This window comes from Aplidium turbinatum, chromosome 8 (assembly GCF_918807975.1).
Source record: "Aplidium turbinatum chromosome 8, kaAplTurb1.1, whole genome shotgun sequence".
NCBI classification, from domain to species: Eukaryota; Metazoa; Chordata; class Ascidiacea; order Aplousobranchia; family Polyclinidae; genus Aplidium; species Aplidium turbinatum.
Genome location: NC_137479.1, coordinates 14962182 through 14976192, shown reverse-complemented (window position 1 = coordinate 14976192; position 14011 = coordinate 14962182). Strand labels below are relative to the sequence as shown.

General features: G+C 37.7%; 1 protein-coding gene across 1 annotated transcript; it reads left to right on the top strand.

The window, feature by feature from the left end:
- The first annotated feature begins 10527 nt into the window (after window positions 1-10527).
- LOC145776090 (uncharacterized) lies at window positions 10528-12978 on the top strand. Its single transcript, XM_082587496.1, has 4 exons — window positions 10528-10627; window positions 11025-11233; window positions 11692-11796; window positions 12901-12978. Exons 1-4 carry the CDS (start codon window positions 10528-10530, stop codon window positions 12976-12978), a joined length of 492 nt encoding a protein of 163 aa, XP_082443622.1.
- The last annotated feature ends 1033 nt before the right edge of the window (window positions 12979-14011 follow it).

Sequence of the window (14011 nt, the reverse complement as noted above, 5' to 3'; positions counted from 1 at the left end):
CTAACCAACCAAATTAATACCAAGTCCCAAATACTACTAGCTCCATCTGGTGGCCACCTAAACTTGACCAAATTCAAACCATTATCAAAAGTTGATTTGCAATGATAAAAACATTAAACGACAGCCAATTAAAAGAACATGTTACTGTTTATTGAAGTGCTAACTTTCATTTTTATACCTTATTTAATATATGAGCAATCGTTGTGCGAAGACAGCCCACAACGAAGCTTTTGCCCAATGCATTTCAATGGCGAATCGATCGTCTTCCAGTTCACGCCCTGCGTGATCAATGGCGAATCGATCGTCTTCCAGTTCACGCCCTGCGTGATCACAATAATTAATTGTCTCCCATTTATTCATTTCTTGCTCAATTTCAACAGATTTGCTATCGTTGAAAAGCACAAGCATAGATCTAACCAACTAATTTAATACCAAGTCCCAAAATATTATTAGCTCCATCTGGTGGCCACCTAAACTTGACCAAATTCAAACCATTATCAAAAGTTGATTTGCAATGATAAAAACATTAAACGACAACCAATTAAAAGAACATGTTACTGTTTATTGAAGTGCTAACTTTCATTTTTATATCTTATTCAATATGCGCGCAATCGTTGTTCGAAGACAGCCCCCCAACGAAGCTTTTGCCCAATGCATTTCAATGGCGAATCGATCGTCTTCCAGTTCACGCCCTGCGTGATCACGATAATTAATTGTCTCCCATTTATTCATTTCTTGCTTAATTTCAACAGATTTGCTATCGTTGAAAAGCACAAGCATAGATCTAACCAATTAATTTAATACCAAGTCCCAAAATACTACTAGCTCCATCTGGTGGCCACCTAAACTTGACCAAATTCAAACCATTATCAAAAGCTTATTTGCAATGATAAAAACATTAAACAACAACCAATTAAAAGAACATGTTACTGTTTATTGAAGTGCTAACTTTCATTTTTATATCTTATTCAATATGCGCGCAATCGTTGTTCGAAGACAGCCCCCCAACGAAGCTTTTGCCCAATGCATTTCAATGGCGAATCGATCGTCTTCCAGTTCACGCCCTGCGTGATCAATGGCGAATCGATCGTCTTCCAGTTCACGCCCTGCGTGATCACGATAATTAATTGTCTCCCATTTATTCATTTCTTGCTCAATTTCAACAGATTTGCTATCGTTGAAAAGCACAAGCATAGATCTAACCAACTAATTTAATACCAAGTCCCAAAATATTATTAGCTCCATCTGGTGGCCACCTAAACTTAACCAAATTCAAACCATTATCAAAAGTTGATTTGCAATGATAAAAACATTAAACGACAACCAATTAAAAGAACATGTTACTGTTTATTGAAGTGCTAACTTTCATTTTTATATCTTATTCAATATGCGCGCAATCGTTGTTCGAAGACAGCCCCCCAACGAAGCTTTTGCCCAATGCATTTCAATGGCGAATCGATCGTCTTCCAGTTCACGCCCTGCGTGATCACGATAATTAATTGTCTCCCATTTATGCATTTCTTGCTCAATTTCAACAGATTTGCTATCGTTGAAAAGCACAAGCATAGGTCTAACCAACTAAGTTAATACCAAGTCCTAAAATACTACTAGCTCCATCTGGTGGCCACCTAAACTTGACCAAATTCAGACCATTCTCAAAAGAAAAATTTTCAGTAGGGGTACGAAGAGTCATTCCGGGCCCCCTCTCACTCCGGGCCCCCTTTGTTTTTGGCAAAGCCCGTGATTTTGCTTAGGCGTATTGCACACCATACAACATTTTACTGCAGAATTGATCATCTGTGCGCAATAATAGCATCAGGCTGCAATAAAACTATTATTTAGTGTTTTGTGTTGTGCATAGCCTATCATGTGATCTGTCCCTCGCCAATTTGCGTAGGCTATCCTGCATTGAATTCGTGTGTCAGTTGTTGATACCGGTGCTGTTGAGAGGTGTCGCTTGTAGCTTACAGCTTTAATGCAAAATTTTCAAATTTTTTTATTTATTTCTCTTAGATGTAGCTTATAATCAGTCCTGATGAGGACACTATGATTTGGTGTCGAAAACGTTGGATTTAGTAGTTTTTTTCTTGTTTTTTGTGTGTTTAATAAAAAATGTTAAATCCACTAACGTTACTGGGTGTTACAGTAGCGTAGCCAGGAATTTTGAAAGGGGGGGTTTTGACCACCCAGCGGCGGGGGGTCTGGGGGGCCTCCCCCAGAAAATTTTGAAAAATTACTTTGAATTTGGTGCATTCTGAGAGGATTTTCAACAAAAATGTGGGAATGAATATTCCTGTAAAATGGTGCTGTCCGGTAGCATAGCAAAAGGATAAGATTATGTTTTCTTCGGCATTTTTCTGAAATAAAGCTAAGTCTCTGTGTTTTCTTGTTGGTAATTCCTGGCTGAGATGTTTGAATGTTTGGTATTGGCAAAACTCGCTCTTTTAATGCAATTTTGTTTAAAATTAGGCAATTTTTTTTTAGCCTGAAAGCATCATTCTCAATATCGTGACGTCACACGCGTGCCAAAGGGGGGGGGGGGTTGTAACCCCCAAAACCCCCCCTTGGCTACGCCACTGGGGTGTTATATGTATCTGGTACTACAAGTCAAGCTCTCTACCAAGGCTCAAACATAGGCCTAACATCTTGTCAAAACATCATCAAATTAAATCATCTGACCAATAACCTTTCTTCATTAACTTTTGCATTCACCACATGCCTAGCAGAGGTGAACGAAGTCACTTTTTTTACTCCGGCTCCGCTCCTGCTCCGAAAGTATTTACTCCTGCTCTAACTCCGAAATTCATTTTGAAGTGAAATAAGCGTGAAACTACTTTTTTCAAGTAATTTAAAAAAAAAAAAAAAAAGCCCAAAAACACCCGAGGTTTTTAAAAAAAGCCCGGGTGTTTCTCAACCCTGCTTTTGCTTCCCTATGTCCTCCTCCCCCGAACAGGAGAAAAACCAACTTTTACGATTTAATTTTGGGTGCTTTAAAACGGAACATTTTTGCACGTAAAGCAATAAATCACCACTTTGGGCCCCTAATTTGCGCGCAATGCACTCAATCAGGGTTTTTTTTAAGGTTTGGTTTGGGTGACCGCTAAGTAGTTTTAAGAGACCGCAAGTGTTTCATTTAAATACCAAAAAATAGCCATAACTACATACAATCAACGCAACATAAAATGAATTATTCGGCAAGGCACAGCTTAAATGATTGTGACAGCGACCAAACAGCCTGCCCAACACAGCCGCCAAACAAGTTTGCTGCACAATCAAACAAAGTGTGCTTGTTGGCTTCTGCTTGTTATGTTTCCACACGTAAAAACTGATCATTATGCGCCATAAATTAGAAATAAACATTGACGAGTATCGAAGGTGCACTTCTTTTGTGAATAACTCTTTGATTCAGCTGTTAGCTGTACCTCCACTTATTCTTTTTTCCGGACGTTAACTATTGATCGTAGGCTATATTCGTATTATCGACAAGACATAGCGAGAAACAACCATTACTTTTCTACTGTAGTTGCAAGTTCAAATTTTGGGAAACCGCTGGAGAAATTTGGGGTACCGTTTCGGTCCCCCAAAACACCTTAAAAAAAACACTGCACTCAATTACTTTTCCGGGCCCTTTTGCTACATTACGAGCCCCCCAGGACTAAAGGATAACAACTTTTATGCTTAAATTTAGTCGTTTAGGGTGGTTTTAACCATCATTTTTGTTGTGTTAGTCTCGAATGACCACGAAAACCTCAGTCATCGCTCACGTAGCAGTCCTTGCGTCGCCCAACGGCAGGTACGCGCACAGTGCTGCGTAATTACCATTGCGTGGCGTCTCAGGGCATAACATGTATTATGTCTTTACACTACATCTCCGCCCAAGCATCGAGGTACTGTAAAGACATCATACAGAAACAGGTGTATAACCACACATTGCAAAACAGTACAATAAACAGAATAAGTTTTCACACGGTTCATGGGAAGATAATAGGGTACGGTATTAAAGAAGATCAGTTAAGCTTCTGTGAGCCAGTCTCATGTATACAAGTCAAACAATCATGAAACTTCGCGGAACGTTGTCAACTTTCCTATCGTAAGACACTTTCAAGGAAATATGGTAAATTAAAACAATATGCACTAGTAAGACACAACTATAGTCCTACATTATCTCCCTCCCAAAAAAACACAAGACGTAAGTAGTTAATATGACAAGCGTTCAGGTGGTTTTGAGATCCTGCCGGATCTCGTTCTTGTAGATTGGACGTCGCTGGTCTCTGGTCTCTGTACTGCATTTATCGAGAAAGGTCTTCATGGTTCTGACGGCTCTTTCGGCTTCGCCATTAGATTGTGGATATCTAGGACTAGACGTAACATGAGTTATGCTAAAATCTTCTACAAAGTTTGAAAAGTCTTGGCTTTTATACTGCGGGCCGTTGTCAGAAACTAGTATCTCGGGAATGCCATAACGAAAAAACATAGACTTCATGTGATTAATGATGAAAGGAGATGTTGTACTCGTTAACAAGGATAATTCGATCCATCTCGAAAAATAGTCTATCAGTAAAAGATACTTCTTACCTTTGAACTCAAATAGATCACTCGCTATTTTTTGCCATGGTCTGCACGGTCTTTCCACGGGCAGCATTGGTTCACACCGATTGCGGGAATGTTCCGCGCAACAAACACAACTCCTCACCATTTCCTCGACTTGTTTACTCATTCCTGGCCACCAAATTGCATCGCGAGCTCGTTGGCGACACTTGACGATTCCCATGTGGCCTTCGTGGATTTTCTCCAGGATATCCAATCGTAATGAAACGGGAATCACTAGTCTTGTTCCTCGAAGTAGCAATCCATCGTGTACGGACAATTCGCTTCTAAAGGGATAAAATACTTTTAGTTTTGGGCCTAACTTACTTAAGGTCGGCCATTCATTTGTGCAATAATGCATAATTTCACAGCACACTGAGTCATCAGCCAGACGTTCTTTGATTTGTTGTAGACGACTCTCCGTGGCTGGCAGCGATTCAACAAGAGAACAGACGAAAGCGTGGACCTGCTGACAGTCATCTTCGTCTGTTTTGGAAGGTGGCTCTACCGGAGCTCTAGAGAGTGCATCTGCAAGGATTAGGTCTTTTCCTGGAATGTGCAAAACAGAATAAAAAAAACGCATTAGGCGAATCCGAAACCGTTGCAGTCGTGGCGTCAATTCTGCTAACGACTTTACTCCTAAGATTGCAACTAATGGCTTGTGATCGGTTTGGATAACAAACTTCAGTCCTATGACGTAATCAGAAAACCTCTCACATGCCCAAGTGACACCTAGGGCCTCCTTTTCGATTTGAGCATAGTTCTGTTCTGTGGTACTCAAAGAACGCGAAGCAAAGCATACAGGGCGCCAATCACCATTCTGTTGTTTCTGAAGCAAAACTGCCCCTAATCCAAATGAACTAGCATCTGCTGAAACAATTGTTTCTCTTGTTGGATCGTAAAAACACAATACTTTTGTGGAACAACATAACTGCTTCACTGTAACAAAGGACTTCTCTTGCTCCTTTTTCCAAGCCCACACAGAATTCTTGGTGAGTAATTTTCTCAGCGGCTTAGCTGCTTCTGAAATTTCTGAGGAAAACTTCCCTAATTGATTGACCATACCGAGGAATCTTCGAACTTCGCTTACGGTCTTTGGAGCACCCATATCGCGTATGGCTTTCATCTTGTCTGGATCGGCACGGATTCCTTCGCTGTCGATGACGTGACCTAGAAACTTTATCGACGTTTTACAAAACTCGCATTTTTCGTTTAATGTTAATCCACACTTTTGTATTCTACTCATTGTTTTGCGCAGCCTGTCGTCATGTTCGTTCTTGGTAGTTCCAAAAACTAAAATATCGTCCATTTCACAAACCACTCCCTCAATACCTCCAACGATTTGGGACATTCGTCGTTGGAAATACTCTGGGGCACTTGATATCCCGAATGGCAAACGATTAAAGCAGAATCGTCCGAACGGTGTAATAAACGTTGTCAACAGTCAACAGTCACATAGGCTACAGTAGGTAAAATAATATTCAAAAATTGGTTCTACTTACAGTCTTACACTTATACCAAAAAGTAGGTTGGTTACTGTCTTGTCATAGGCTAACCGTAGCCTACATATCTAATATTTTCCCATTTCTGAGAAAAGTAATTTTAGGTATTTGTAGACACATCACATTCATTCACATCCTTGTCAAACTACTCTTTGATCCACTATCGTGCGACAAAAGTATTGATATACAAAGTAACTAAAAGCTAGCTTAAGGTTTTGAATCTCCTCACACCCCCGGTTTGCACACGAGCGCACATGCTCGCGTTAAAGTAATCACGACATCCTGTTATATCAGTCTCAAGGCATGCAAGCTAGGCGATGAAGTAGAAAATTGATGAGATTTAATATATTTTGCAAAATTTGAGCCAAATTAAACTTATAGATAAATAATCTACTACTAGGCCTTAGTCGTTAGCCCATTAAACTATAAGAACTACTTGCTGGTGATCTTGCACTTTAACAGAGCTAGACGAATTTGACAGACAGAAATGAGCCTACTTAACGTTCACATTTGTCACTTTTACTTTTTTCTTATTTCTGTCTATGTTAGGCACAGGCCCGGATTTAGGGGGGGGGGGGGGGGGCAGAGGGTGCAGTTGCCCGAGCCCCCGACTTTTAAAAGGCCCCCTACGTAGAAAAAATGTGATTTTATGTTATTTTTTTTTCTTTCAGCCTTTGAAGTTTCTGCAAAATGTTGTGCAGTGCAGTGCTGGATTAATGCTACTGTAGACATAGAGGTGGGTTTTTTTGTGCGGGGCCTCCCCCATCTAAAAGTGCCCCTGGCCCCCCATCAGCTAAATCCGGCCCTGGTTAGGCATGTATACAGTAGCGTTAATAGGTGGGAGTTTAGGAGCTTAATATCGAAGAAAACACGCAAACCGAGCCCAAATTATTTTCTCAACGGCTCTGGGCATGAAAGCCTATACTATAGTGTCACTTGCTGCAGAAACACAAGGCGAACTGAAAACTGTATTACTTAAAGCTGCAACAATTCCGTCTTTAATTTAGGCTACTCTTAACGACTTATCCAGAAACAAATTTTGCAACTATTGTATATTGTAAAATATGATACAATGCAATTTGATATATAATAGGCCTAGCTAGCTTACCTGCGCAGTTTTGGAAGATCATATTAAAATCGGCATTGTTTTCGCAGAAATTTTTGGGCACACATCTGTTCAGTAGCCTACTTCCCCAAAGGCAGCACATGCAGCAGGTTGATTCGAAATGCGGAGCTTTGTACTTTTAGTTAGATTTGCAATAATATTTTAGCATGGATGAAATGGCTTTATACCGACACCATAGATACTTTGGGCTGGTGTGGGCGTTATGGATACTTAGTTGGTTACAGTTTGTTCGGGTGAGTTGCGTTAGCATTTGCTCTGGAACTGATCTTAGAGAAATTTTGAGTGGTGTACCCAACAATAACAATTAGTTGATTAATGATATACAGCATATGTCAAAACTGCTTTTAAAAGTATTATTATATCAACTGAAAATGCAAAAATATTCAATTCTTTGTGATAGTTTAGCTTTTACATGAGGACAAAAGAGTGTTTGTAAGCTATATGTAGGCTACTGTATATATCGGTCCTGTATAATGTATGAATTAACTGTCCTGAACTAACGAGAGTAGGATGGCCAGTTCCTCTCTCTCGGTTGCCTTTTCTTCAGTAATTATGCCCACCTAACTTATTACATCCTGAGTAGAGGTGAGCTGTGTGTAATACTTACCTTACCACCGAGATAGTAACAATGTCTCGGTTGTAACGATTGAACCCAATTTGCATTATTGGCAAGCCAACGCTTTATCCGCCATCACCATTCCAATGTCGTATAAAGAATATTCATGAACAAATGTACACAAAAAATTTCACTAATCAACCAAAGTCTCAAAATCAATCATTTATTTGACAAGACAGAATGTTAAAACGTCGTTGAATAGCTGACACTACGCTTATCTACAGCCGGTAACGAATATACTGTATTTCCAGGCGAAAGGAAGCTACTGGCATATGTTTATACTTAGGCTGTTTTTAATGTTTTTTTATACTAAAGACAGGCAAGACACAACAATACCACAGGGTTGAGCATTACAACAGTATATATTTTTTACATATTTACAAAATAATTTAACATTCAAACGTTTTCGGCTTAACCTAAGCCCTCATCAGGAATCTGAAAATATTGATAAAATGCAATATAAATTTCAACTTCTTGAAGGTAACTAGCTAACTAATTGTAAGCATCAAGAAATACGCAGCGGTTAAAAACAATAGTGTGGAAAACAAACAGACGGACGGAAAACAAAATTACATTAGAAAAAGGCACACATGACTACAAACGAATTAGCACCACAGGGAACGTGATCCATCTAACTTAGTAAATGTTTAGTAGAATGGACGCGCCGCCAGCAAATAATTGTTTGTTTAAATTTTTGTGTGTTTTTGTGAGGAATTTTGCCACTCCATCATCATAAGCTTGCAGCAATGTAGATTAAATTAATGTCTATTCTTTTTTAAGCATATTAAAACTTGACAAAAAGGAAATTTCACTCCCCTTGCAAGTTTAAGAGCTACTCTTGTCAAATGTGCAATAATGTTGCACATTTTTTCGCATGGAACTGTTTGTTTCTGGGGACCCTTTTTGATTATATTATATAAGCGTGCGGCATAACAAGCGTTAGCCAAAAATATTTTTACTTTTATCTTTTATCTAAATATGCGTAAGAGATTTTGTATTACAAAAAAAATGCGCATGATGGTCTTGTCATAGTTAAATAAAGTCGCTAAGTTAAACCGTGGAAAAACTTAACGTCCTAAAGTAGCTTACAGTTTGCATTGCCTTGCTTTTAACCTAATAGTCCTTTTTAAGTAGTTTTGTAATCGGTTTTAGTGCGACATCATGTGCAACAACGGTCCTGGTAATCCAATCGCGGTTTGCTTTGGTGAGTAAAATATTTTTGACTTGCAGTTCTTATGTCAACACCCGAAAAAATTTAGAGAAAAATGCGAATGTTATTGATGTGATGATATTTCTTGATATGCCATAACGGCGCAGTCTTTTGTCATTTTGTAGCCAAAGGATTTTCTCTCAACACATCCGTTCATAGCATTATAAAAATGATTACTCAAGGATGGAAAACAAAGAAAGGACAAACGATCAAAGCCTTGCGCTGCAGCAAACTTTCAAAAAACTGATAAAAAGTTTAATTTAAGTTATCTTTGCTTTGTAAGCAAATAAACTTTTGTATGGAGTGCACATTTTTCGTAAGTGTTTTATTTTTTGTGGCTTAAATTCATTTCTGCTTGGAATTAGCTTCAGTTTCCTAGGCAGAAGCGAAAACGAAAAGTTTCTATTGACTTTAGTATGACCTATAGCACTTGCAAAGCTAGCAAAATTAGTATTTTTTACATTGATCACAAGTCTGCTTTTCGGATGAGAAACATGACAAAAAGTTGCTTTGACGTCCTACTTTTGTAAATTCCGCTTTTACTCGCAGAGCCACCCAATTGCCCAATGAGCTAAAGCTTTTGTCTTGGTCGTAAACGCTTGCAGAAAGGCGACTTTGGAAACCACTAGGCTAGCTTGATTTCATAAATTGCATGATTCAGGTCTATATTGAACTTTAGAACTCTTTTACTGTGAAACAGGAAGCGCGTTTCATTAATTTTATTTCTTTAGGTGAGACAGCCTATTGCTGCGGTGAACATCTGCACCTGTGCTGCGCACACGAAGTATGGGATTTTTGGTGTAAGTGTTACAATGATTGGTTGTACTTGTACGATAGTTTTACGAAAATTGTCGGCAAAGAGTGCTGCAGAATAAATTTTAAACTTTAGTGGCTATAGTAAACAAAACTGTTCGAAATAAAACGAAACAGATTTGTCACCAGAAAAATATCTTGGTTTTGAAGAATTTCGAAACACTTTTTGTTTAGGTTAGCAACCTGCTGTTAAACCTAATGTAGCCATCTAGGGCTAGGCACTAGCCAGCTTAGAACAAAACAGAACGTCAGACACTTCAACGTTCCATGCGCTTGCCGTGGTCTCAGAGTGTAGTGTTGGGTTTGGGTGTCACGTAAAACTAACAACACCTGCTTAGATGAGGAAACAAAATTTTATTTTGAAATGTGTTATGGCGAACAGCTTTACGTAGCTATGGATCGGCCGGCATTAACAGAAACTAATAATTATATAGGCTACTTATGAGAGGAATTTCTCAATAAAGCGACACCATTTCACGAAATAAACTAGGCTAAATAAAAATAAGCTACATTCTATTTAATGTTTAAACTTATCTGTTGGATTATCTGCTGCCTTGTTTTATCTTACGGTATGGCCTAATATATCTCATATGCTATAATCAGAAAAGAGATAAATAAGTTTAAATTATCATTTGATATAAAAAAAATAACAATAACTACACACCCATGTGTAATGACACCATCTTCTTCTTCCCCGTGTAGTGCTAAGGAATTAACTTCACATTGCACCATAGACAACTGCACCATATTCTCAGTTCCAAATGGAGCAGAACGTTTGCGTAGCCTATATTCGGTGATAAAAGATGGCCCAGTCGTTGATGATAGCTAAAATGTGAAATTTATTGCCGGGGGCTGTTCGCTGGTTTCAAGTAGCTCTCAAAGTAGCTAGTCGGTCAACTGGATGGAAACAAAAGATACTTTTGGCTCCATAGGCTCCGGCAAAGAAGCATAATCACGATAGAAGTCTAAAATGATTTTGGAAAGTTTTGTAAACGAATGAGGTTTCTTCCAGCTTACAACAGGATGAACTGCTCGAGCCATTTATGTTATCATTCTGTATTGACATACGTATACCTTCATCTGCACTTTTTATAGTTCTGTGCACAATGTCTGTCTCTTTGTAGGCTACTCTCATACGTTTAATATTCTATGCTTTTATGTTTTGTCTAGGGTTTTGGGTTATGGCACTTATTGTGATTGGTGCAATTCTTTCTTGCCTCTGCTTCTTTCGATATAATCGTACCCTGTTTCAACGTAACCCAAGAGGAGGTGGGAGTGACTGCATTGTCTTAGCCACCCGTTCATTTCCTAACAATAGACAAGATTTAAGAAGACCTCCACTTTCGTCAAGTGTTCTCACAAACAATCGTAGAAATCAGGTCATTGGTTGAAATATTTATTGTTAAACTAAAGGAATACTGCATAGTTATGATATACAGTAACAATATCAGCCTACATATTGGATGTGAAACGAAAAATTATCCTATCTATCAACGATTTGACTTTTGGAAATTTATAGTTGGTAGGCTGATTGAAACAAGCTTCAGAAGCAGATCTTTTAAAGTTTAAACGGCCGATTAAGTTAACCGTCTGAATTGTTAAACTAAAATCAGCTAGAATGAAGTTCATTTGTAGATCAGTAATCGGTCATTCTAATCTGCAGATTTCGGTTAGTGTGCCAGACAAAATAGACATTAATAAATACAGTAAGTACTAAATGTTGACTTTTCTGCGTAATAAATTGGTAGGCCTATCTGTAGTCTACGTTTGATAATGTACAAAAAAATTGAAAAAAACTGAGTTTATTGATTAGCCTTTTTTTTAAAACTTGCCACAGGCGACTCGCAGTATTTCTCTTCCGCCATATTTTCCTTTATCAAACGAAAATACAGAAGACAATGACGACGTCATTTTAACTACACAACACAGCATCCCGTATATCGTGAGTAGAGTTAGATTAATTTCCGTCTTAACTGCTGAATAAACAAAAATATTATAATTTCTTTGTGTCAATAAGTTTGGGTGTTCTTCACGTCATTGAATAACTAGATCTCAATCGAACAACGAAGATAATGAAGAATTTTATCAGATTTTTCCAGTGGAGTACACTGGAAAGTGTCCTTGCTTAAAAAAATTGTCTTAAACAGCCGTTTAAAAATTAATCTTTTGTTAACAATGAAAAGTTGCTTTATTTTAGTCATCTCAACGTTTGAAAGGATGTCCGTTCAATACTTTTTGAGAGCATGCAAAATGTAGCTTTAATAGGATAGTTACTAACAATCTGCCTTGCTTAAAATAGTAGCCTACATGATAATCCAACTGCAGTGTTTGAAGCTAACTAAAACTTTATCAAGGTGTTTTTAAACAAACTGACTCGCTTATTTCACATGATTATTTTTATGCATATATTGTGCTTTTGGAAAGCATGGAATGATAAACAAGCTTGAAATGAGCTGTTGGTTTTCATTATTATTTTATAGGAGTTATAATGTTCTGCCTTTACTAACTAATGCACTTTGTTTGCTTACAGTTCTTTTTAACTATTGTAAAATCTGTTTCCATGTGTGGAAGTAACATAAATACAACGATTCATGGAATAGCCTACAGGAGCCATATAAACTTATTAAAATTACATAAAGCATTTCTACGAATGAGTAGAAAACGTATCAAAGGAAACATTGTGCTACAATGCTACATTTGAAACATAAAACTGAGATCTTTAAATCATGCTTAAAACTCAGTACACTCGGCTTCGGGGTCAATTCGCCCGGGTTGTAATTCACCGTTCTTCAAATCTTAAAGATTTCCTCCCAAATTAAATTTTTTGTCGAGTTGATGTTATGTATCATGATGAGATAAGATAAAACTCAACAACTTTCAGGTTAGCAAAATCCGACTTTTTTAAAATTTAAAAATAAAATCGCAAAGGGGTCAATTAGCCTGTAAGGTATTTCTTAGGTTTTAGCTAAGACTGATGATTACGAAAAAGTGACAACTCAATTAGTTTTTTTTTTAAAACGACGCAATTGCACGTTTTTTTTTGCAGGAACCACCTCCCCCTTACACGATAGTCTTGTCTCGCCCTCAACCCAGCCCGGAAATTCTTCTACCACCTGTGCATTAAAGTGTAACTCAAGGAAGACAAACTTTCTGCAATGTTGTTTGAGACAAACTTGTAAATTTGAAATTAGAAAACGAGTTTTGAGTTGATTCATAGGCCTTCCTGCATTCTTTTGCTATTTGATATACAGCAGTGGACTTTGAAGTTTGAACACTGAAAGTAATCAACACAAAGCCAACATAAATAGAGTAGAAGTAGTGTTGTGATGAAATATTTTGCACAGTAGCAACGTTCCATGTATTTGAGGTGAGGTCTGCTTTCAAGTGTTCATTACGTGTTCTTTTAACAAGTTTTGGGACAACTATCTATTTAGTAGTGTTTCCAAACCAGGTTTACTCGAATCTAAAACACGAGTTTTATTCTTTTATTGTTCGAGTCTGCTTTGATGTAGTCTACGTTCTTGTTATTTTGTAAACTTCAGATTGTTTAATACATTTTGTTATTTTTGCTGTTATACTTAACAAGCAGCCTGCTTATTGCTTTCACAGCCAATGACCTGAAAGTCTGTCTCCGTCGTTCTGTCGTCTTCCTGCATTTCACTTCATAATACCAAAAAATTATTGCAGCTAACGATTAAACAATTTTTAAAGTCACAGTAAATTGAGTATCACATCAATTCACGTTTTTTCAAAACCCGAGTTTACCTGGGTTTTCGTTTTTAAATACCCAAAGCCCGGTTTTGAAATTTTGTTCTAAATTGGCAATAGGCAATAGGCTACTACCATTTAACTATTCAGTATTTAAATCTTTTTACTGGTTTAAAAGCGTATATTTAACCACATTTTTTTTGCGTCTCAGGCTAATACTTCACGGATATAAAATTGCCATAAACACTTAGAATCAGAAGCGCCTAAAAAACAAAGTGATGACATTATTAAGGGCCCACGTCATAGAAATCGTGTGCTATGAAGAAAATTAAGAAAACAACGCAAATGCCGCAAGCGTGAAATATATACGCTTCTAATTGTTAAATTAAGCTGATGATAATGAACTAATGTTACGCCATTCATGCATATTTTATTATGCTCATTGAACG

Coding starts and splice junctions, on each gene's coding strand:
- LOC145776090 (XM_082587496.1), top strand. CDS start 10,528: ATGACACCATCTTCTTCTTCCCCGTGTAGTGCTAAGGAATTAACTTCA. Junction 10,628..11,024: donor AGTTCCAAATGGAGCAGAAC/GTTTGCGTAGCC, acceptor TGTTTTGTCTAG/GGTTTTGGGTTATGGCACTT. Junction 11,234..11,691: donor CAAACAATCGTAGAAATCAG/GTCATTGGTTGA, acceptor AACTTGCCACAG/GCGACTCGCAGTATTTCTCT.